Source organism: Falco peregrinus, chromosome 3, assembly GCF_023634155.1.
Source record: "Falco peregrinus isolate bFalPer1 chromosome 3, bFalPer1.pri, whole genome shotgun sequence".
Lineage (NCBI taxonomy): Eukaryota > Metazoa > Chordata > Aves > Falconiformes > Falconidae > Falco > Falco peregrinus.
Window position 1 is genome coordinate 90,599,863 of NC_073723.1, and position 21,637 is coordinate 90,621,499.

General features: G+C 42.3%; 1 protein-coding gene and 1 long non-coding RNA gene across 2 annotated transcripts in view; one reads left to right on the plus strand and one right to left on the minus strand.

The window, feature by feature from the left end:
• Positions 1 to 21,633, plus strand: part of CDH20 (cadherin 20) — a 116,668-nt gene extending 95,035 nt beyond the window's left edge. The window contains exons 7-12 of the mRNA XM_027795734.2: positions 4,486 to 4,739; positions 8,212 to 8,348; positions 10,890 to 11,011; positions 12,884 to 13,001; positions 19,352 to 19,603; positions 21,134 to 21,633. Coding sequence (XP_027651535.1) covers positions 4,486 to 4,739; positions 8,212 to 8,348; positions 10,890 to 11,011; positions 12,884 to 13,001; positions 19,352 to 19,603; positions 21,134 to 21,633 — 1,383 coding nt within the window. The remainder of the gene's footprint in view (positions 1 to 4,485; positions 4,740 to 8,211; positions 8,349 to 10,889; positions 11,012 to 12,883; positions 13,002 to 19,351; positions 19,604 to 21,133) is intronic.
• LOC114013945 (uncharacterized) lies at positions 734 to 21,634 on the minus strand. The gene is made up of 4 exons (XR_003557219.2): positions 21,556 to 21,634; positions 16,184 to 16,460; positions 15,123 to 15,326; positions 734 to 3,422 (listed from the first exon to the last, which is right to left on the minus strand). It is a non-coding gene; the product is annotated as an uncharacterized LOC114013945 (long non-coding RNA).
• Between the last annotated feature and the right edge of the window lie 3 nt (positions 21,635 to 21,637).

The window sequence follows — 21,637 nt, forward strand, 5'->3', positions numbered from 1 at the left end:
TGCTAAAATATGAAAGCAGACTGCATTCCCAGGAGCAACCTTTAAAAAGTGGGGACAGCATTAGCATAAACATGTATTTTCCCACCAAAGGAATGTTCTGATTCACTATTTATCTATTTAAATATTCTCTGTAGCTTAATTATCCTACAATGCAAGAAATTAGATCAATATTTGCATTTGAACTGTACACATTTTTCACTCCAGTGTCCCACAAACAATAATAAGGCATGCCTTAGAATTATTTATAAACCAATAAAACCTAGGCAGTTTTTTTTTTAATTGCTGCTTGAAGATCCATAAATGCTAATTAGGATAGAAGAAGCTGTCTCTAAAATGGCAGCTGTGAAACTGCTAGTACTCTGTACCGCAGGTGATGCAGAAAGGCATAGAGTATTTTCCTTAGACTCCCTGCTATAGGATATTTATTCTACAGTCTTACATAAATGCTGAAGTTCAACTCTGTTTCTAGGTTATGAAATTGTAACTATATTTCTGCCTAAGCATATCTAGTGTACTAATAAGGAAGTATAGTCTCCATTTAAATAGCCTGGGACTAAATTGTGCACTAAAATGGAACAACACATCGGAGAGACTTGACCCTGCAAACCTCCATGCCCTACAGCAAAGCATTTAAGCATGTATTTATGGTCACCTTTCTCCAACTCCTGTTTATGTGCAGTAGTCCCTAAAGTTAAGCATGTTTGCTGGGATGAAATAGATGTTGAATGCAAGCTCTAAAATAATTTTTCACTCATTTATTGATGAAAGAAAATAGTTTCATGGGAGTAAATTTTTCAATAAGCTTGACTTTTGCTGTTAGGAATACAGTTTTACTAGAAGTTCATGTATGTCAGGAGAAGGAATTATAAAAAATTATGTCATCGATCATACCAGGTATGTGTTGGCATCAGGTACATACTGCTCAATCCACCTACTGTATATAAATGTTTGTAAAATTCCATATATGCCTGTAGTTTTTTATAATGTTACTTTTATCAATACACAAACGTTGGGAAGGTTGTCCATTGGATCCACTCAAACAAAAAGAAAAAAAACACAATTCAACTGGTGTTTATAGAAAAAGATATCAAAAAGGGGTAGTGGGGAGAGAGAGAGAAAGAATTTCTAAATCCAGACTGAGATCTTCTTTGAAAGAAAGAAAAACTTTCTCTTTCATTTTTCTAGAGCGATTGCCCAGAGAAAATAACTAGCACTTCTGTCACGGGCATCAAAAAGTCAGAATTTACAGTTACAGATAAGACCACCACTTGCGGTCTTGTGGCCACTTATCTTAGCCCATTAATCCCACAAAATTTTGAGCACCCCCAGAAGAGTTATGGTTCCTTCAAAGCTCCTGCCTGTAAGGCTGATCTTTATGCAGGTGAGAGCCCCCACTTCTCCTTGCCTTGGCCTTCACGCTGCCCGTAGCGGGCAGGGTGGTGGGTTACCCAGTGTCATTGAGCCTGCCCGCTCAGGCACAGCGGCCCTTGCCATATGCCTCCTGCATGGCACACCGCTCGGTGCCTGCCTCAGCACTGGGGGAAGGAGGGTGAGGGCAAGGCGAGGTTTCCATGGGTTGCTTCTCCTCTTGGTTGTGTTTTGCAGCATGTTCGGTTTGCAGGAGAAGGCAACCTGCTTGCTGTCCCCATGGGACCAGTGTTGGAAAGAGGTTTGAATGTACCTGTGGAAGCCAGATCTGATGAGGGGGGCAGCAGTGTTGAGGCGCTGGCAATGAGAGCATGAGGAGGGAAAGCCACTGCTGACAATGAAGGAGTCCAAGGCAAACTGAGGGGTCATCAAAAATGTGATGGCCTAGCACACTTGCTTGAATTTTCTCATTTTTCTAACTTGATCATTCTAGGTGATTATGTCTTTTCATAACATAGTTCAGTTTTATAGCTATTAAGTGTTTCTGTGATTTAACTGCCTTTTTTATAACTTAGCTTTTTAGTGTACATGCAATGTTTCTCATGCAGTTTTTTTCACACAAGAAACCATGAAATGTAATGGCCTCTTTCTTATTATATGTTTAGGCAGTTTTGCATTGCACATTCCTTGCCAGATGGACAATAAGTGTTGTTTGGTCATGTGAACATATTTTATTGCTGTTTTACAATGCATAAATATGCAACTGGTAGACCATAATGACTCTGTAATATGTTTGTAGATCTAGCTAAATTCTTGCTGGCAAGTGCTATGCCTGCAGCCATCACTGATTTCCCAGGTGGAACTAAGGGCAGCAGGAGCAAGTTTCAAATCATCTGTTTGTACCTGCTGCCACAGGTTGCACAGTTCATACTGTACCACTGCACAGCATCTCCAGTGACAGTGGACATTCATCTCCTCGGTACAAGAAAACCAGTTCCTCTTCCAGGATTCATTCCTCAGCCCCATGTACTAAATGCTGAGTGAGTTTTAGTTTTATAATCCCAAGAAGTCCAGTCTTTCATCAGACATTCCTATGCAGCACATCAGTACTGGTAATTTTACCATGGCAGCATGAGCTTTTGTATGTCACTGCATTTTCCACATTTGACGAAAGAAGCTCTTGTGGCAGTAGTCAAGTACTGAAGCCTCCACTGAATTCAGGGGTTGTTTTGAGGCCCATGGCATATACTCCTGCCATGACTGAGTGTGAAACTTCGGCTGATGTTGCTTAAACTAATACAAATTTGGCTGCAGAATTGGCCGGCTGCACTATTGAGCAGGGCAGAGAAGAGATGGGTTATGACTGGCCAAGGACGACTTCACTGCTATAGTAATGATCTTTGTACCTTTGACTTCCAGTTGCATTGACATCCTCCTCCTCTATTTTCCTGCCCATCTCCTTGCCTCCATCTGGTGGTAGGGCTTCAAAAAGAAAGAGTTGAATAGGAAAAGCAAAGGTGTTGGGTGAGAAGAGCAGTGATCTTACCATAGTCCGAATGAACTGAGGCTGTGCATGGCAGTCCACGCATGATGTTCAAATCCCCACATACAAGTAAAGCCACCTGCTCTGAAAGCCATTCATGTAACAAAAAGGAATGTGTCCCACTGGGAAACCCTAAGAACAGGGCCATTTCTTTCCTGGTAGAAAGTTTGTCTTCTTCAGGATCTATGCCAGCTAAGGGGATCCAGTTGTGCTGGTTTTCAGCGTTAAAACTCCCCAGAATATAAAGATAAAGGGTTGTAACCATTTAACTACAGCAGGATTGCTTGTAACTTCTAACTGCAACTTGGGAAGTCTGACTGTGTCCTCCAAAGATGTACTTCATCTGGCAAAATATTTTTATATATTTTGGCCTGATCCTTCCATAGTGTCAGTCTGGTTTATCAGATGCTTTTAGTCATCTCTTATCAGGACTGGTAAATTGCACATTAAATATGGAATTCTCCATTTAGTTTCAAGCAGGTTTTGGAGAGGCCTTATGTTCTTCAGGGATCTGTGAAAAGAAGAGGGAAGAGAGGTGAAAATTTTTTTTATTGAGAGGTTCAGTGTCAGCATTAATTATTTCTATACACATGTTCATCAAATAAGTCCTTTTATCTAGATAGGAAATCAATTTCATGAAACTAGTAATAGAGAAAGCTGTCCCCCCTTTATCCATTATCTCAAGACAGAAAAGAAAGGAAAAAAAGAGCCATTCCCACTCCCTGTTTCAAATAATACTTGAGTATTTCGTACAAAGTGGAAGGGCTTCCACAGGAACAGGTCAGGGGGATCTCATAATGCTCTGAAATTACATTATTCTCTGGGCAGGCAGGAGATTCAAACCCTAACACTCAGTGCACCTGGATTGTGAACCTGTGTTTAGGACATTTACTAAGAGGAGGTGAAAAAACCCACTTCTAGGAAGGATGAATTACTGATAAAAAGTGGAACAGGATCCCACAAGAGAGGTTGACCATGTCCCCTGCTTCCACTAGAGCCCTTTAGCAGCTTGGCAGTCAGGGCTCTCTTGAGATGAAACTGATCTCTGGGAGAAAAGAAGATGCTGACTAGGACCTCCACCTCATGTGTGAGCATCCTTGTCCGTGCCACTGCACCCATTTTTGAGGAACCGACTCTGTATCTTTACCTTATTTTCAGGTGCTCCCATACTGTCTGTTTCACCTGTAGAAGTCTTCCTCAGAGTGGCTTAAAACATGCTGTGTTAATCACAACATAATGGTGGTGTGGCCACTTTTATTTTCATTTCATCAGGAAGAATGAATTAATATGTATTCTGAAGTGATCTGCAAATATTTCTCCTAGCTTTTTCAGTTCAACTATCAAAAAAAAAAAATGTAGATGGTGCCATTTCTAATGCTACTGTCACTCCATCTGTAATGCTTTGTCTCCATCTGTAAATATTTTCATTCATTACCCTTATAATAAAAGTCATAGTAAAGGTTCATTTTAAAAAAAGAAGTATCGGTTTATATTAGAGGACATCTTTTACTTCAGAAAATTGCAGTTATATGGCTTAAATCATATGGCTCAGTGTCCCTAATGCTTCTCTTCAGCCTTTAAGTTTTGAGAGCAAGAAAAGCTACACGTTGAAAGTAGAGGGTGCCAACCCCCACCTGGAAATGCGGTTCCTGAACCTGGGTCCCTTCCGCGACACCACCACCGTCCACATCAGCGTGGAAGATGTGGACGAACCTCCTGTGTTCGAGCCCAGCTTCTACTTTGTGGAAGTGCCCGAGGATGTGGAGATTGGAACCACCATACAGATCATTTCTGCCAAGGACCCAGATGTGACCAACAACTCCATCAGGTCTGTCATTTCTTTGTCTGCTCCCCCACAAGCGCTCCCTGGTACGGGTTGGTGGGGCAGTGATGGGGCTGAAACAGCGCAGGTGGGAGGGACTTTCTCTTTTCAGCCAGTAGAAGTCATCAGTGGGTTCAGTCAAACCACATCCCACACATAGAGGGGCTCTGCTATGACTGTCAAAGCAGTGCAGGAGCTCATCCTCACCTTTTCTGTGGTATAAGGAACATCTGCATCTAGCATAACAATGAACTGGTCAGGCATGTCCTGATAGCATACATTTTTTAAAAAAACAACAGACTCTCGTGTCTTTGCTGGCACAAAACCTGACAGCATCACTGAGAATCAGCTGCCATACCAAGAGGAAGGTAGTCAACTCGCTTCTCCTTTCTCCCCCTTCTCTTTCAAAGCCTACCTTTGTCAACAGCTCAAACACACAGCTACTTTTGGAGTAGATTGAATGCATACTAATAAATATTCATGAACCACTAAATTATATAGTGTCTGGTCAAAGCTGCAGAGCTAGATACTCCCATGAGGAGTTAAGAAAGGTAAAGGTGTATTTACAGCCCTGGGAGCTTCGTAGCTGCAACTCAGCAAGGAGCCAAAAGAGCAGATTTGTGTGATCACAGTGCTCTTTTCCATAGTGGCTGCCAAGTCAGCCCAGTTTATCAGAGAGGACTGTTTTTCTCCAAGGCCAGCCCACATACTAATTTTCACAACCTGCAGAAGCTCCAAGTGACTGCAAGTTAATAATCCCAGCAGGCTGGCGTCTTCTTTCATCTAAGAAATGCTTTGGGTGCTGAGCTTCTGTTTGCCAAGCCTCATGTCAGTCCAGCTTCTGAATTATGTGCGTTTGGGAACAGCCCTGGGAAATACAGGAGGGAGTTGAAACATTGAGTATTTGGAGGTTTTAAAGGAAATGAAATCTATATATGAGCAACTCTGTGGGCTTCAGCCAAGAGATCTGAGCAGACACAGTCTGTTCTTCTTAATGATATTGCTTTCGGTGTTGCTGCTCTAATTATTTTTTTCATCTCTGCTACCTTAATATACCTATCTTTTCTACCTACATTATAAGGTTATCATACTTCTCATGACATTGTCTCAAATTCTTCAATAAAACTAAGTATTATACTGTCTGCATCAGAATTTCATTACCCTAAACTCTTTTTCACTTGCATCCTATTTTGCTGATTACTGTCTAGCATTATCCAAACACTGCAGTGCAAACAGCTTTGTGCTAATCTGCTTAAAATAGTATAAGAATAATTCTGCAGACTATCAGAGGGTAGAAGTGTTCATTGTTATTTTTAATGAGGTTTTTCTTAGTTTTCTTCAGAGCTTTCTAGTGACTACCCTTGATGAAACAGCACTCTATAAAACACAGAGTGCATCACCAAAGGTACATTAAAAAGTTGCAAATACACAGAAAATCCTTTGTAACTCTGTTCCTTTCCAACTTTCTTCCTCTTTTTTCTACTGTCTTCCTTCCCACCTTCCTTTCTTCCATCCCTCCTTCCCTCCTTCCTCCCACACACCTAATACATACAAATGTAAATGACTGGGTAGAAGAAAGGAAAAAAAAGAATAAATACCATTTGTAATGCTATCTAAAATGCAGATGTTGAGAATTGGTTCTCCTTGCCTCTCACGCAGTCTCCTCTATCCATGCCAACTCTGTGCAGTATCAGTCTGGCAATGTTTTAGGCTTGCTCTGAGTTCACTTTGCACAGGGCAAGGCAAGATAAGAAAACTAAAATCCCAGATGCATATTTTGTTACACAAGCTGAAATCCACCTGAAATTAAAACTGTGACCATTTTTTCAAGTATGAAAAAACCTAGGACACATTTCAGAAGAGCTCACTAAACACGGGGGAACTCTCAAATCCTCATTTTCCCAGCATCCAGTACCTGGTCTCCCAGCCTGTGAAATTCTGATGGCTGGAAATACGCTGTGATTGTTGTTAAGTGATTCAGGAAGATTACCTAGAGTACAGTGGAAATGAGTGTGAAGGAGCAGGTATCATTAACAGGAGAACTTACATGGAAAATCCAGACAAAGACTTCACGTGTGCCTCTTGACACCAATGATTAATAGTGCACCACTAATCACAAGGCCTTATTAAATTTCAGATACTCATTGGCTTTAAACTGTCAGATAGAAATTCTTCTTATAGCCCTCATACAAGTTTAATTATTATAGCAAAATATACCAACACTTGTACCTATTTCCTAAATAAATTAAATGCCTCAGAAATCTCTTTATTTAAGAAAAGATGGGAAGGACTGGGAAGGAAAGGAATGCAAACCCACCATCCTACCCTTTTTGATTTTTCTGAAAAAAAAGTGTAAAAGAATTTCCCAACAGTAAAGCTCAATAGTATTTTATATCCCAGTTTAGTAAGTACCTATATAAAGATCAGGCTGGCATGCTTGTTCCAGTGAAGGCATTTGTGCTGAAAGGAGAAAATTCAGAAGAAAAGACCTGTTCAGCATCCGTTATGACTAATGCTTTCAATTCCCGTCAGCTTCAAAGAAAGAACCATCAAAAATGGAAGTAAGTCTGGGCTCTGTTCTAGGCTGTGGCATTTACCTAGGTGTATGTGTAGCTTTTGCCAAAGAATGTCTTACCACATTAACATAGTTAGCTAGGAAGACAATTTATACAAACTGCTGTTAAGAGCAAAGGTATTGAATATTTTACACACCTTGCAAAACAGTCCCTCTGACCAAGTACAGCGTGACACCTGTCAATCAGCTGCCTTCCTGCTGGAATTTTCTAGCCTGCAGGTACCACCACACTCTCCTGCTTTCACATGCAAGGAGCTTGCTCACAGCATTAAACTGGCATGATATTGGCCAGGCAGGTTCAGTAATTATGATCAATCAGCTTCACAGAGGGAGCTGTTTTTCTGGCTGGCTGATAAGAGAAAGCCACTCATCATCGCCCTTGCACTGACGTGGCTCAATCAGTAGGGTGGTCCAAGATGCAGGTGGAGTTTATTGCCCTCAGGGAGGAGAGAATACAAAAGCACAGGGAAAGGACCTAGGCACATCAGCCTAAGTGCCCAGAGAATGAACTGATGTAAAGTCATTTTCATCCTGTCTGAATTGTGCCCAAGGAAGGGGCATAATTATTTTGCTTAGAAAAAGAAATCACACTCCTCACTGACAGACTTTCTCTGTAAAGCAGATGTTCCTGTGCTGAGCCGTGCTTGCTTTGAGGCTTCTTCCTCTAAATCTTCCTGTCTTCCAGCTCCACCCAAGTAGTACTCACTGTTAAATGCCATTAGACATGTAAACTCCTAGTTTTCTGAGCATCTCACTCTGTATCTATGCAAGTCAATGGAGCACATAACTAGGTTGTGGAAGAATGTGGCTCTGCTGTGTATTCTGATTACTCGGGTACTTCATTGGCTATAACACACAGTTTTCACAAGGGTTGCCTAACATTTTTAATACGTACTTTTGCAGATACTCGATTGACAGGAGCAGTGATCCGGGGCGGTTCTTTTATGTCGACATTACATCAGGAGCACTGATGACTGCAAGACCTCTTGACCGGGAGGACGTTTCTTGGCACAACATCACTGTGCTGGCCATGGAGCTGAGTAAGGAGAAAGCAGACTGTACATAGATTAAAGAGATACAATAGACAAAGCAGCCTGAGAGACCTGAATTCAGTAGTTCACATGTTCTTATGCACTGAGTGGGAAGGCTTATTAACTGTATTGTTCTTCTGACATCAACAAGCGAATACTGCATTTTATTTATTTTTCATGCTCCTTTTCACAGGGTGGTGGGAGTAGAGGCTGGCAATTAAATGCAGAGTGCTGCTTTTTCAATTCATTAGTATTCCAAAGATTTATTTAAAACACTTCCTGATGTGTTTCTGCAAGGGTTCTATCCGTTCAGAAGGGCTAGGCAGGTAAAGCAGATGCTGCAAAGGCTGCACAGTTGCCAGAGCTGCCAGTCCTACCTGGGAGGATTGAGTGATGTACGTCGTGGTAGGCACCAATGACCCTACACTGCTAGGTCACTACTTGAAATCCGCTCCGGTTCAACATCAGGTAACTGTAATCACCATCTGCTTGCTGCACAAATAATTTGGGCCAGAGTGCTTTAGAATCTTCTAGTATACTGAACTTATTATGCTTTTTGGGTTTTACAATGAGCTAAAACTCAGCTCACGATTCATCCATGCCAGGTATTTACCGAGGCTATGAGACCAAAGAGATGCTGATCATTTCATAGCATCAGTATGAAAAATCTAGCTGAGTTCGAAATACTAACAGATGTGAGCTTCACAAAGGAGCTTGGGATATATAAGCAAATAAAACAGAAGTTTCACGCAATCTACCTGAAATCTTTTTTGTCCACATAGCTTTTGCTCAGGATCTCAGTTTATCTGCTGAGGGGCAGAAGCTTTGCAGAAGCTTTCCTCAAGTGTGAGAGAGCTCCCTGCACACCCAGGCTGTACCAGAGATATGGGGCAGTTTGAGAGGCAAAGCGTTTCAAGAAGCTTGTCCAAAATGCAATCAGCCAGCCTGAAGTTAGCAGAGGGAGCATTTCACAAGAGCCAGGGTGACTCTGCCACATATTTGCAGGCTGTTCTAGCACACAATACCTTTCTGTCCCCTTTTTAGTAATGAGAGGAGTTGGTGACATGGGAGGATCTCACTCCCATCTCTTTTGCTGCTAGTTTTCTTATCAGCCACCAATATCCATTGCAATGCCATGTAAATCCACATACACACATGAGGCTGTAAAAGCTGCCCCTGTAGCAGCGCTCGAGGGTGAGAGCAATATGAAAGCGTGTCTCCCTTTGACTCATCCTCCATCAAACCTCTGTACATGTGCAGCACAATATTTTAATTCAGTGAATATTTTCGAAAATGTTATAGTTGTGCACTCCACAATAAAGCTGCTAGTTTTAAAAGTTAGATCAATATTCCTAAGAGTGTAAATGCAGACATTCATCTGCCACAGTGACAGGTTATTACCAAGATATGTATGGACATGTGGGAATTAAGGATTAACTATCCTTACTCATTAATAACAAATAAATACTAGAAGGATTAAATCAGAAATTAGGGAGAAACAATATAGTTAAAGAGCATTATCTCAATGATACAATTTAACATATGTTATGGATACAGTACACTGAACATTTAAGAAAATTCCAGAGTGTAAGAAAATGCTCCATTGTTTATTTGAACATACAATTTCTAGCTATAAAGGGAGATATATCTGGAGATAAATGCACAAAGTGTTATGGCTAAAAAGAATATGAGAACACTATTTTTTAAGAATTTTCTGGATTTTTGCACCTTTTCTAACCTCTTATTGATTAATTTATTTTTTTCTTGCTGCTTAGAGTTTCTTTGTATCATTAAATAAGGGAAAAAAGATGTTTTGGGGCAGAAAAACAGGGTAAGAAAAAAATTATTCTGTGGCCACTTAGTTTGGAAATTGTGAATATCGGAAATGATATATGGATTTACTGGCAAAGAAAGCTAATGAACCAGTGGGACAGAAATATCACAAATTATGTCACGCACAATGTAAAAATTTCATTGCAATTTTAAGCTTCAGTGAAAGCTTTTCTGTACAAATTCGTGTGTTACTACATTTTAAACCCCTGTACAAAGTATCAAAGACTTGACACTATTTTTGAGTTCAAGGAACATAAATTCTGAGCAAAAACATATCTGAACTGCAGAATTACCACTTTCAGAAAGCTCTAAATAACAAGGCTATCCTTAAAAGATCCCTTCCTAATTTGTGCCACTAGTATTGAGGCTCAACAAACAGTATTGCCCAGTCAAAAGGCAATAATAAAAAAAACACAAGGCATTGTCTAAAACTTTTGTTATGGAAATAGTACCATTGGACTGAACCAGGTTGAAGTCTTTCATGGAATTTGTTTGAAAAAGATGTGATTAGGTGGGAAGCCAGGATAGGCAGAGAGCAGCATTTGCAACTTTACTCTGAGTCACACAACCCGCAAGCAACCGCAGCTCCCCATGGGGAAACATCATTTAACATGAGTCAGTAGTGAAAAAGCCACTTTATGTCTTGAGCAGAGTGAGGAGCACCCTCTTCTTCCTCCCATATATTGCCTTCCTTTACATTGTGCCTCCTCCTTCCAGACAACCCATCCCAGGTGGGCAGTGTCTCCGTGACCGTGAAAGTCCTGGATGTGAATGACAACGCCCCAGAGTTTGCAAGGTTTTATGAAGCTTTTGTTTGTGAAAACGCCAAAGCCGGGCAGGTGAGAAACGCTAGTAACGCCGGGCACTGGGAAGAGGGTGCTGTCCTCCACTGAGACAGCGTGCCAGAAAGGGTGACCGTTGGAGAGAGGGCTCAGCTAACCACACGTTTCATCTGAACTCTCCTCAGCAGCTGTCTGTGCTGCTTTGCAAAAGCAAGCATGTTGCACTGGGATCGGCATTGTATATAGCACCTCTTTTTTTCTCTCGCAGTAGTTTCCAGGCTTACTATATAATACACTTCATGACGGAAGTAAAGCCTTCTCTCGGGCAGGTGCCAGCAGGCAAACACCCGCTGTGTCCTGTAGCAGCAACGAAGAGTGGAGTCAGCCTGGCCCATGTGATAGATAAGGCTTACTGTTAAAAGACCCTATTTATAAGAGCCTTAAGCACCCCTGGACTTATAGGAGCTGGGTGTAACATACTACATCAGCTTCAAAGGGGTGCCAAACAATCCGTTCTGCTGTGAACTGGAGATACCAGACAGTCATAGACAACACAGGACTTCCCACTCAGCCCACTGTAAACCAGCACCTCCAAGCAGGCGGAGAAGCCTCTTTGTTCCCCTCACTTCCAAAACTGCATCAAAGCCCTTGAACGAGGTCTGCCGGTGTCACAGATGGACATGCTGTGGAGGGAGCATGGTCCCTTGCTGGAGCTGGTGCAAGCTCTACTGCTGATCACTTGTGTGGAGGCGACCCGGTGCTTCACCACCCAGGGCCCACAGTGCAGACTTGTCTCTCCTAATTCAGAGTTGACTAGCATGGTTTAAACACACAGACACACCACTCATGATTTGTGAAGGAAAAATTATGCCAGTAATACCACTGTGTGTTTGCTGAAGCTTATCCCAGCTTGCTGTGAAGCAGAATGAAATAGCTACTCACTGCTGGGACAACTGTACTCACAACTATCACATACAGGATAGTCTCATCTCACCAATTTACAGAGGTCCTTAATAACATAGGGAATAGAAACCATTCTGTAGCCTTTTTCCTGGTTTTGAAGGTTGAGGTCCTAAATAATAAGCTTTCCGAGACATGCACACTAATTTGGAATACTTCCTTCAGTGGAGAAAGACAAATTCTGTTGTCACATTTGGCAAAGTTCTGAAATCAGTTTTAAGGTGGTACATAAGTCTTTGTGAGTATGTCATTTGCCTTTGAATCCAAAAATAACTTTCAAATGCAAAAATCCAGGTGAAGATTTATTCCTTGTCTAAAAAGATGTCAGCATGTTTATTCAGACAGAGCTATAGCTCACTGTGCTTCAAGCTGTTAGACCTACTTTACTAAACCTCTAAAGGTGAGGTGGCAAATCTCTTTCTGGATTTAGCATTGTCTTAGTTTCTTTCCATGGTGTTATTTATTGCACATGCAGAGTTGCTGTTTCTCTCTTTCTTTTCCACGGACACCTTGGGAAGAATTTAATTGATTTAAAATTAAAACAGTGATAAAAAATTCAACCTGAAGTTCTTTTCTACCTGCGAAATGATGCTGAAAGTAAGTATGGACTTTCTTACAAGCTCTTTAATGCACAATGAATTTTCTGAACACCCTGAGCCCTCAAAAGAAAAAAGAACCATGCAACAGAAGATAGGGATGCACAAGAATGTCTGTTGTTTGAAGCAAACAGACTATCTCCTCCTTTGTTTAAATGTGATTTGCATGATCAGAGCAAAATAAATGAAACCTGCAAGGTTTTGAGTCTCTTCTTGGTTTAATTATTATACCTCTGCAAGAGTTTTATTCAGAAGTTACAGTTGCTTTTATTTCTATATAAAAATTATATGTTAACTATATGTTATGTTTGTTGATTTATATTATATATATTTTGCTTCTCGCCTGCTTCTGCTTTGTTCTCATATTCTGTAGCTGATCCAGACAGTGAGTGCCATTGACAGGGACGACCCACAGGAGGGTCAGCACTTCTACTACAGCCTGGCTCCGGAGGCAGCCAACAACCCCAACTTTACTCTAAGGGACAATCAAGGTAATCAGAGTGGACACAGACAGTTAGCTACTCTAATTTCTAATGCCTGAGTTGGACTTGAGAGGCTGTGACTTATAGTGTGTGATAAGACTGCCATTTCAAATAATACCAAGTGACACCTGCTCCTTAAAGGCAGTGATAAAATTACATATTACTTAATATACTTGAAGGCTATATGATATTTTCTTCTCAATAAATATTCTCTAGCAATAGGCCTCTTTTTCTTCTTTAAGGAAATGTGCCAGTGTTTTGTGCAAATTCAGGTCTTGTGGTCAGGCTGCAGGCATCTCAGATTACTGGAGTGGAAATTGCATTCGTTCAAAAGGAGATGCTTAAAGGTAGGATAGCAACTGGAACTAGGAGACAAATCTGAAGAGAATTACATTGCTCTTTTTTTGTGCTCTTCATGTTTTCTCCCAGGCACAGAAAGGGAAGGTTCTTGTACCGTTCCAAATCTTTTTCCCCAAGCACTTTTTTTCTTCCTCTTTGCACATACTCATTTCCCTAGGAAAGGAAGGGAGGGAGGGAGGAGATGCAGAGCCTTATGCGGGTAACTTGGTGTCCAGCTAAAAGTCTGTGTAAGATGTGCTAAGTAGAAGCTGAAACACCAGTGGGAAGATTCAAGGCAAAGTGCTGGCATTTGAGTATTCTAACCAGTGGAATTTGCTTCTTTTTGGGAAGCTTTGGTGGTTTTATAGCCTGCAGGAAAGCCCCACCATGGCACACCTTTACTTGACTGCTGCTGATAGAGGATCTCCATGGGCAGATGCTGAGGTCCAGTCCACACCAGCCTTCATGGGGAAAGAGCCTGAATGACCTGGTGCAGAGCTTTGAAAGTCAATATGAATGGGCTGGATTTCAGTAAGAGTTTAGTGTGTCAAGTACCACAAATCAGCAAGTGATTCCAGAATAAATGGGGAGAAAGACTAGCCACCTGCAACATACATGGCCAGTCTTCAAGCAGATTGCCTGCCACTGCTCCCACACATGCCTACTTGTCACACTTACTTCCATAAGCCCCTGTCTGTGCCTCTGCAGGCGTATGAAAGAGCAACATAGAGGCTAATAAAAAAGCCCCTGCCTTCACTAAATAAACATGTCTTAAAGCATGCTACTTGCAGAGTCTGGAGCCCCCCTCCAGCATGTTAATGCTTTTTCATACCCAAAGTAATTTTTTTCTACAGTGTCCCTGAAGCCTCCCACAAAATTTCTTCCATTTTTATCCCCTTCTCTTTCCCATTGTTTCCCTCTTTTTTATTTTTTGAATATATATTGCTCAAATAAGTGAACAAACAAAAAACAACTATTGCTAAAGCATTTGGCAAACTAGACTCATTTCATCCTCAAGGCATTGTTCTAAAAACAGAAACACACAAAATTCCCAGCATCAGATGCACTTTTTCTAAGGCCATACTTGCGATAATTTATAGTGACAGCAGTGACTGAATGGCTGTGCCTCCCACTCTCTGTAAAATACCAGTTTTCCAGAGATATATATCACAAGAAGCTTAGGGTACTATTGGTTACAAATTTGAAATAAAAATGTTAAGAATCAAACCACTGACTATTTGAAATATACACATTAAGGATTAATTTACTGCCTCAGCAATTTAGAGTGCAGTAGTCATTTCAGTAACCATAATTTATATTTATATTTTCATCTTGGGACCACTAAGGACTATATAAATTACATGACTTAGTCACAGAGCAGGTAGCTATACTGTATGTCACAGGGTGGTAGGACAAGAAGCAGAACCCACCTTGCTAGTCATAGCTTGTGCACATAAATAGGAGATGGCAATGCTTCCCAGGCTGTGGGAAGGCGTTGTTAAGAGTAGCAATTGTGCTGATTACTTGGTTGTCCGATATCGCAATAAGAGAAAGTGCAAGACATGCAGCCTTCCTGGCAACAATTAAAACCTTGATTTCTGCTGAGCAACAGATAGATCACAGTTTGCATTCTGATGAGCTGTTTTACATATTTCTTTGGCCCTCATCATTTCAGTGTCTGAGAACTTCATCAGTCTATCCTTTCTCCACGTATCTCTGGCAAACAGAGAAATCCTATTGTTCTCCACTTTATAGACAGGGATCTGGGGCAAGGAGAAATTAAGTACTTACATGCCTGGTTCCCTTTGAGTTCAATAAAATCAGTGGGAGAGAGACATGTATCTGTAAAGATCTGGACCCAAGTGATTTCCCAAAGCCGTATAGGATATACGGGATGAAGCAGGGAACTGAGCTGGGGTCTCCCATCTCTTTGGTTACTGATGTAGGGCACTGGCAAGTCATCTTCTCCCACTTCTAAATCCAGGCAAGATTATGCTGGGAAAAATTTGACAGAAGAAGCTTGCTGTAAGAGTGGGATGAACAACAGAATAAACTTACTGCATTTCCAGATTAAACTCTAAACTGCTGCCTTCCATCTTTGAGTACCAGGAACTGATGACAAGAGTAGCCATTTTAATGGGTGCAGGCATCAGTGATATACCACCACGAGGCCCATCATTGGAAGCCTCTGGCAGTCCTCCCGCTTGCATTTAAATTTGTCCTAGGAAAGTTTTTAGCTATTTCTTCCTTCCCTAAAACTGTGGTCTACCTCACACTTTGCAGAGCACAAAAGCAGTGAGCTAAAAACCCCCAAGAAAAAATGTGGCCCCTTTCTTGAGCTGATGGTGTCTGTAATGCCTGCTTCCTTGCTCTTTCTCCCACTGCTGGTGAAACATTTCTTTATATTATTCCTAACTATTCATAATTATTACAATTAGTTTTTAAACACTAGCAGAAGTTCTGGGCTAATCATCCCCAGTTCTTGTACGGATGCATACAGAGAGAAACCAAGCCTTTCTTGCAAGAAGGGTGGTGGTTAGCTCTGATCTCAGATTTGGACCTACACAGTGGTTAATTCCCCTGACCTGTCTAGGAAGATACATCACTTCCAGTGGGACAGAAAACTGCAGGAAAGAGATGCTTTGTGGCTTTCTTTCACAACCACATGAAGATACCAGCCTGCATGCCTGCAGGAAAAACAGTTTTCACCTCCTGCCACACAGGCACAGGACCCACCGTGCTGCAGTCTTCAGTATCTGCTCAGCGCTGCAGCTAAGTGCTACCATCCAGCCCTCTGCAAGCCAAAGATGCTGTGTTGAAACCTGCGAAGCAAAAATATTGTGCATCCTTACCATGCTGGCTTTTTTTTTTATTAATATAAGGGGTTTTCATGTCCTCACAAGCTCTCTTCTCCTGATGGCTGGAGCTTAGCATATACCAACTTTGGAAGAAAATTGTGTGTGCCGGTTTCTGCCATGCTGCATCACTTTCCAGCATGTCCTTCGCACTGCAGTAGCACGTCAAACAGCATTGGCTTTTGATGAGTCACACAACAAGCTCTGGCACCAACATATTGCAGTTGCAGAGTAACAGGTAGAAAGATTCTTTAGGGATGATGTGGACGCCTGCCTAGTACAAAGCAAAACAAAAGGGCCAAAATGTAATGCTGAGAGTCACCAACAGGATTTTATCAGCAAGAACATTTAAGACCTGGGTGATATAGTCAACACATCACAGAGAAAATATATATATACATGTATAAATTTCAATATTTGATTATAGAAATTTGGGTTTGGCCTGCAGAAAAATAATTATGGTTAAAAACACTTGAGATCTTTCACTAGCTGATTTTGCACAGCTTCAGTCAGGTTCACGGCCTGTGACTTCTTTTATAGGCGAAGTATGACCAGCTCAGAATAATAAAATCTTTTTCCCTCACAAAGAGCATTTTTACGTAAAAAGGTTTGCTGTCACCTGAATAGAATTTGTGACTTCTATTGTAAGTCAGTTTAAAGAGAGTGGCTCTTTCACCCAGGAAAAAGAAATGCAACCAAATTACTGCACTGTTAAGATGACTCAGACATTTCCATCGGCACAGCATAAATGCAGGTGCTTTGCCTTTTTCTGCCCTTTGGTCTACTTTTTCTCATGCTAAAACAAGCCCAGTGATGAAAAGATGTGGTATTAATAGCTGGGGAGCACATACTAGAGGGCATATAAACAGTGCGAGGGAGAGAAAGCACTTGCATGTGCTCCAGCAGAGAGGAGGGGGAGGTTTGCAGGAGGTGAGGGCTCCTGTCTGTAGCACATCCCTTGCCCAGGAACCATGGGAGCTGCAAGGTGCTGCTCTCGGCTGGGATTTGGGACACATTCCTGAAATTTATCTGTGTCTGTCTACACCAACTGCCCATACTCAGAGCTGCATGGTATATCAAAAAGGTGGTGAAATCAGTAAACACTGACACATTAACAGTTTTAAGCAACTTTGGGGATTTTGTCTTACACCTGGTGATTTTTCCTCAAAGCTCCAGCTCTTTGGATCCCATAATTTAATGAGACACTACAATTTCACTATATATTCACATACGGACATGCACACACACTTCAGAATTTTATGCTTTCAGAGTTTGAATGTTATTGATGTTCAAGAAATAAAAGACCCTGAGATTCCTTTTAAAAACATGTCACAAATTCAAACTAATCCCATGAACTCTAGAGCCTGGCATCTCAATACTTACATGTGCCAGTACTTTCTGATGCCATAAGATCTGCAGCACAAACTATGGAACTTGGAGCATAATTTAAGTCTAGCAAGCCTAGCATGAGTTTGCATATATGCCATAGCTGGCTGTATGTAAAACTCCTGATTTCACTCCTAAAAGCCATAAAATAATTTCTGATGTTCAGACTACAGCAGATAATACAGCTGATTTATCTGCATGCAGCCTGAGTCTCTACACTGAAGAAAATCACTCAAGATTTAAATTTTAGCAGCAAATTAACAGGGAAATAATGAGGAAATGGAATGATCCCTTGTTGATATTTTGGGTTTTTTCAGTCTGCTTGTGATCAGAAGGTTTTTTGCCATTTCCAGGTGGCAGCCCCGTTGTTCCAAGCCACCTGGGAACAGCTGATTGGCACCCTGCATTTCAAAGCACAGCAAATGTACATTGGTAACAACCTGGAGATGCAGGTGGCCAGGCTGTGACCTCTTTTGAACCAAGGGAACAGGAAACAAAACTAAGTAGTAAAAGAAACTGCATGAAGCTCAGCTCCCCAAAATCCCGCAGCATCACTGCACAGGGTCACAGTTTGTAGGTCTGCCAAAGAGAAAAAGTACCTGTGTTCCCCATTTATCCTTGCTGGCCCAATATTTGCAGACATGTTTGTAAGACAGGCTAATTTTCCTGCAGGTTCCTTTAGACTCCCTGGTGGCCCAGATCACATTGGAGACATTCAGTCTTGCGCTTTCCAAAACTCCCTGAAGCCAAAAAGCTTGGAAGTCAGCACTGACAAAATCACTGATCTCCAAAGATTTTGCCTTGGCATCCCTGAGATGACAATTCGGAAGAATAAATTCCTGAATCCAGTTTCTTTCTGCTTAGGAAATGGTGCACAGTCTGAGGAATTTCAGGGAGGGGGTAGACAGGAATTCAAATGCCACTGGGAAATTCTGACATTTTAAAAAAACACGCTGAATATGGAGGAAAAAGCCTCAAAGGTAGAATTTCCCTTGAAATGACCAACAGCAACTGGCTGTTAGGTCACTTTTTTTTTTTTTCAGGGGCATCATTTTGATTCCTTTTCATTTAAGTTCTCATAAAAAGCAGGCAGTCACTCTGAATGAAGCAGAATGGTCAAAATAAAGCCGAATAATTCTGCCAATGATGACATGTAGCATTCTGACTTTTTTCAATGGCAAAAGTGCCAATGAAATTGCATGTATTTCAATGAAAAATGTTTAGTTGCAGATTTTCAACTCGCTGCTGCTTTAGGATAGCAAGCTGTTTTTTTCCTTTGTCTTCTTGTTGCCTCAAGCAGACGACTATGCCATGAATCAAAAAACGTAAGGAGTACCTTAACATGTCCACAAGGGTTATACACCAGCATCTCCAAAATGGTGGCAGCACTTAAGAGCGAGGTCTGGAAAAGCTGCTGAGCATGAACAAACAGGGACAACAAGTTGCCTTCAACTGTTCGTTTCTGTCTTGCTTTCTGAAAGCTCTTTTAGCTAAATCTGAAGGCTGTGAGTTTGCTCTGGGCACTTTATGTCAGAAGCAGTAAGGGCAGCTCCTAAGGTGTATATGCCTTGCAGGTTTGGAGATACGGCCTGAGAAGATACTGGAATAGGGGAGGCAGAGGCAAAATGCTGATTAGTGACAAAGTGATAAAAAACAAAGGGAAAAAAGAGAGATGACAAATGGATGTGGGTCTAGGACTGATTTTGTTAACCTTCCTTTGCTGCTGAATGTATTTGCTCTGCACATTAGCTCTTCTCTCCATTTACTTTCTACCTTTAGACAATACAGCATGGATTTTGACGAGGCGTTCTGGCTTCAGGCAACACGAGCAGAACACCTTTTACCTCCCCATCTTGATCAGTGACAATGGCCGCCCAGTGCTGAGCAGCACAGGCACACTGACCGTGCACGTGTGCAGCTGTGACGATGACGGCATGGTGATGTCCTGCAACGCAGAGGCCTATGTCCTCCCTGTCAGCCTGAGCAGAGGGGCACTCATTGCGATCCTTGCCTGCATCTTTGTCCTGCTAGGTAAACCCATGGCTTCTTCTTGGCAGGGGACAAACTCTTCGGTTCTGTCTGGGGGGTTGCTGATGCACCGAAGGTGAAGGACGCAAACACACACATCTATGTGTATGTATAGATATAGATATAGATAGATAGATAGATAGATAGATAGATAGATAGATAGATAGATAGATAGATAGATAGATAGATAGATAGATATACTACAGGTAGACACACACATCCTTACAGAGCCATATCAAGGGCCAGATGGTGTAGTCAGTTGCTTCAGACTCTGGGGTGTAGGAATGGGGGAAAACTATGGCCTGCAAATATTTCTGCCAGATGCCCCAAGGTGTCTGGTATGGCCCTGTTTTCCTGAAAGAGGGATGGCAGGAAGAAGTGCTGAGAGCTGTGGCTGGGTACAGGTTACTTCCTCATACTCAGCAGTTTCCGATCAAATGCTCCCACAGGAAACAGGAGTGGTAAGCCCAGTTCCACCTCTTGTCTCTTTGACAGGAGATTTCCCACCTCCATCCCTTTTCCTTGAGACATTACATTTAAATGGTGCCTGTGCTGCTATAAAGGGGCTGAGCACCTTGCATGTGTTCTGTGTCCACAAATAAATGTCATCCTTTCCTTGGCCAGACTTCCTATGCTCCCTGTTAGCTGTTAGTATCAAATGAACTTCACTTCCTTCATTCACTCTCTCAAGTCACGAGACATTAGTGCAAAACACACATTCCCTGAAATTTCAGGGGACACAGTTTGAGGAGCAGGGAGTAAGCTACAGGAAAAATTATGTAAAGGTGCCTCAATTCTGGATTTTCAAAGCAGCCTAGATACCTCAGTTCAAAATTTCAGCATTCAAAACCTTTGCTGAGTTCTAGCCCTGGAAATACAGTCACCAGGTGATGGCACATTTTCAACAGTAAAGGGCCCTGGTGCCTGTATGACCACTTCTCCCCATGTTAAGAAGCACAGAGATGAGGAGCACCAGCACTACAGGACAGCAGGAGGCTTACAGATAAACAAATACATGCTTTGGAGCAGACTAAGGGGCTAGCTCAGCATTTTGCTGTGTAGGCAGACATATCACGATGGTGCCTCAGCACCATCCATCTATGTCATGTTGAGTGCCCGGCCCAAGAGGCATCACCGAGGTCAGCTGCAACACTTGGCTACACAGCAGGAAAAAAATATCTCTATGGAGCTTTGGGCTGCTGCAGATAAACTGTTACTGATACCTACCTGGCTAGCTAAAGGTAACTCAGGTATTACTACAGTGCATTGCAAGCACATGATAGACATGTTCTAAGCGTCACCAAGAGTTAAGAATTAAGGCAAGAAAAGGGACAGATTAGCGGGACCTCAAGCTGCTAATTCTGACTAGGGGGTGGGGGATTTCTACACCTCTCCACTTGCAAACACCACAGCTCTTTAAATCCAAGGGGCTGGCTGAGCTCACCAAACAGGAAACAGGGGGGCAGAGAGTCTGAAGCCCTTGCAAGGTCTGCCCCCTCACTGATGGCCCCATGTCTCGGTTGCCTCCTGCAGTGCTTGTGCTCCTCATCCTCTCTATGCGCCGCCAGCGGAAGCAGCCATACATCATTGATGAGGAGGAGAACATCCATGAGAACATCGTCAGGTACGATGATGAAGGTGGTGGGGAGGAGGACACAGAGGCCTTCGATATCGCTGCCATGTGGAACCCGCGGGAGGCCCAGCTGGTGGTGAAAAACCGGCAAGACATGCTCCCTGAAATAGAGAGCCTCTCCCGATACGTGCCTCAGGCGTGCGTCATGGACAACAACGTCCACAACTACGTGCTCGCCAAGCTGTACGAAGCTGACATGGACTTGTGGGCACCTCCCTTTGACTCCCTTCAGACGTACATGTTTGAAGGGAACGGCTCGGTGGCGGAGTCACTCAGCTCCCTACAGTCAGTGACGACAGACTCAGACCAGAGCTACGACTACCTGACGGACTGGGGGCCGCGCTTCAAAAAGCTGGCCGAGATGTACGGTGCCACGGACAGCAGCGGGGCTCTGTGGTAACAGA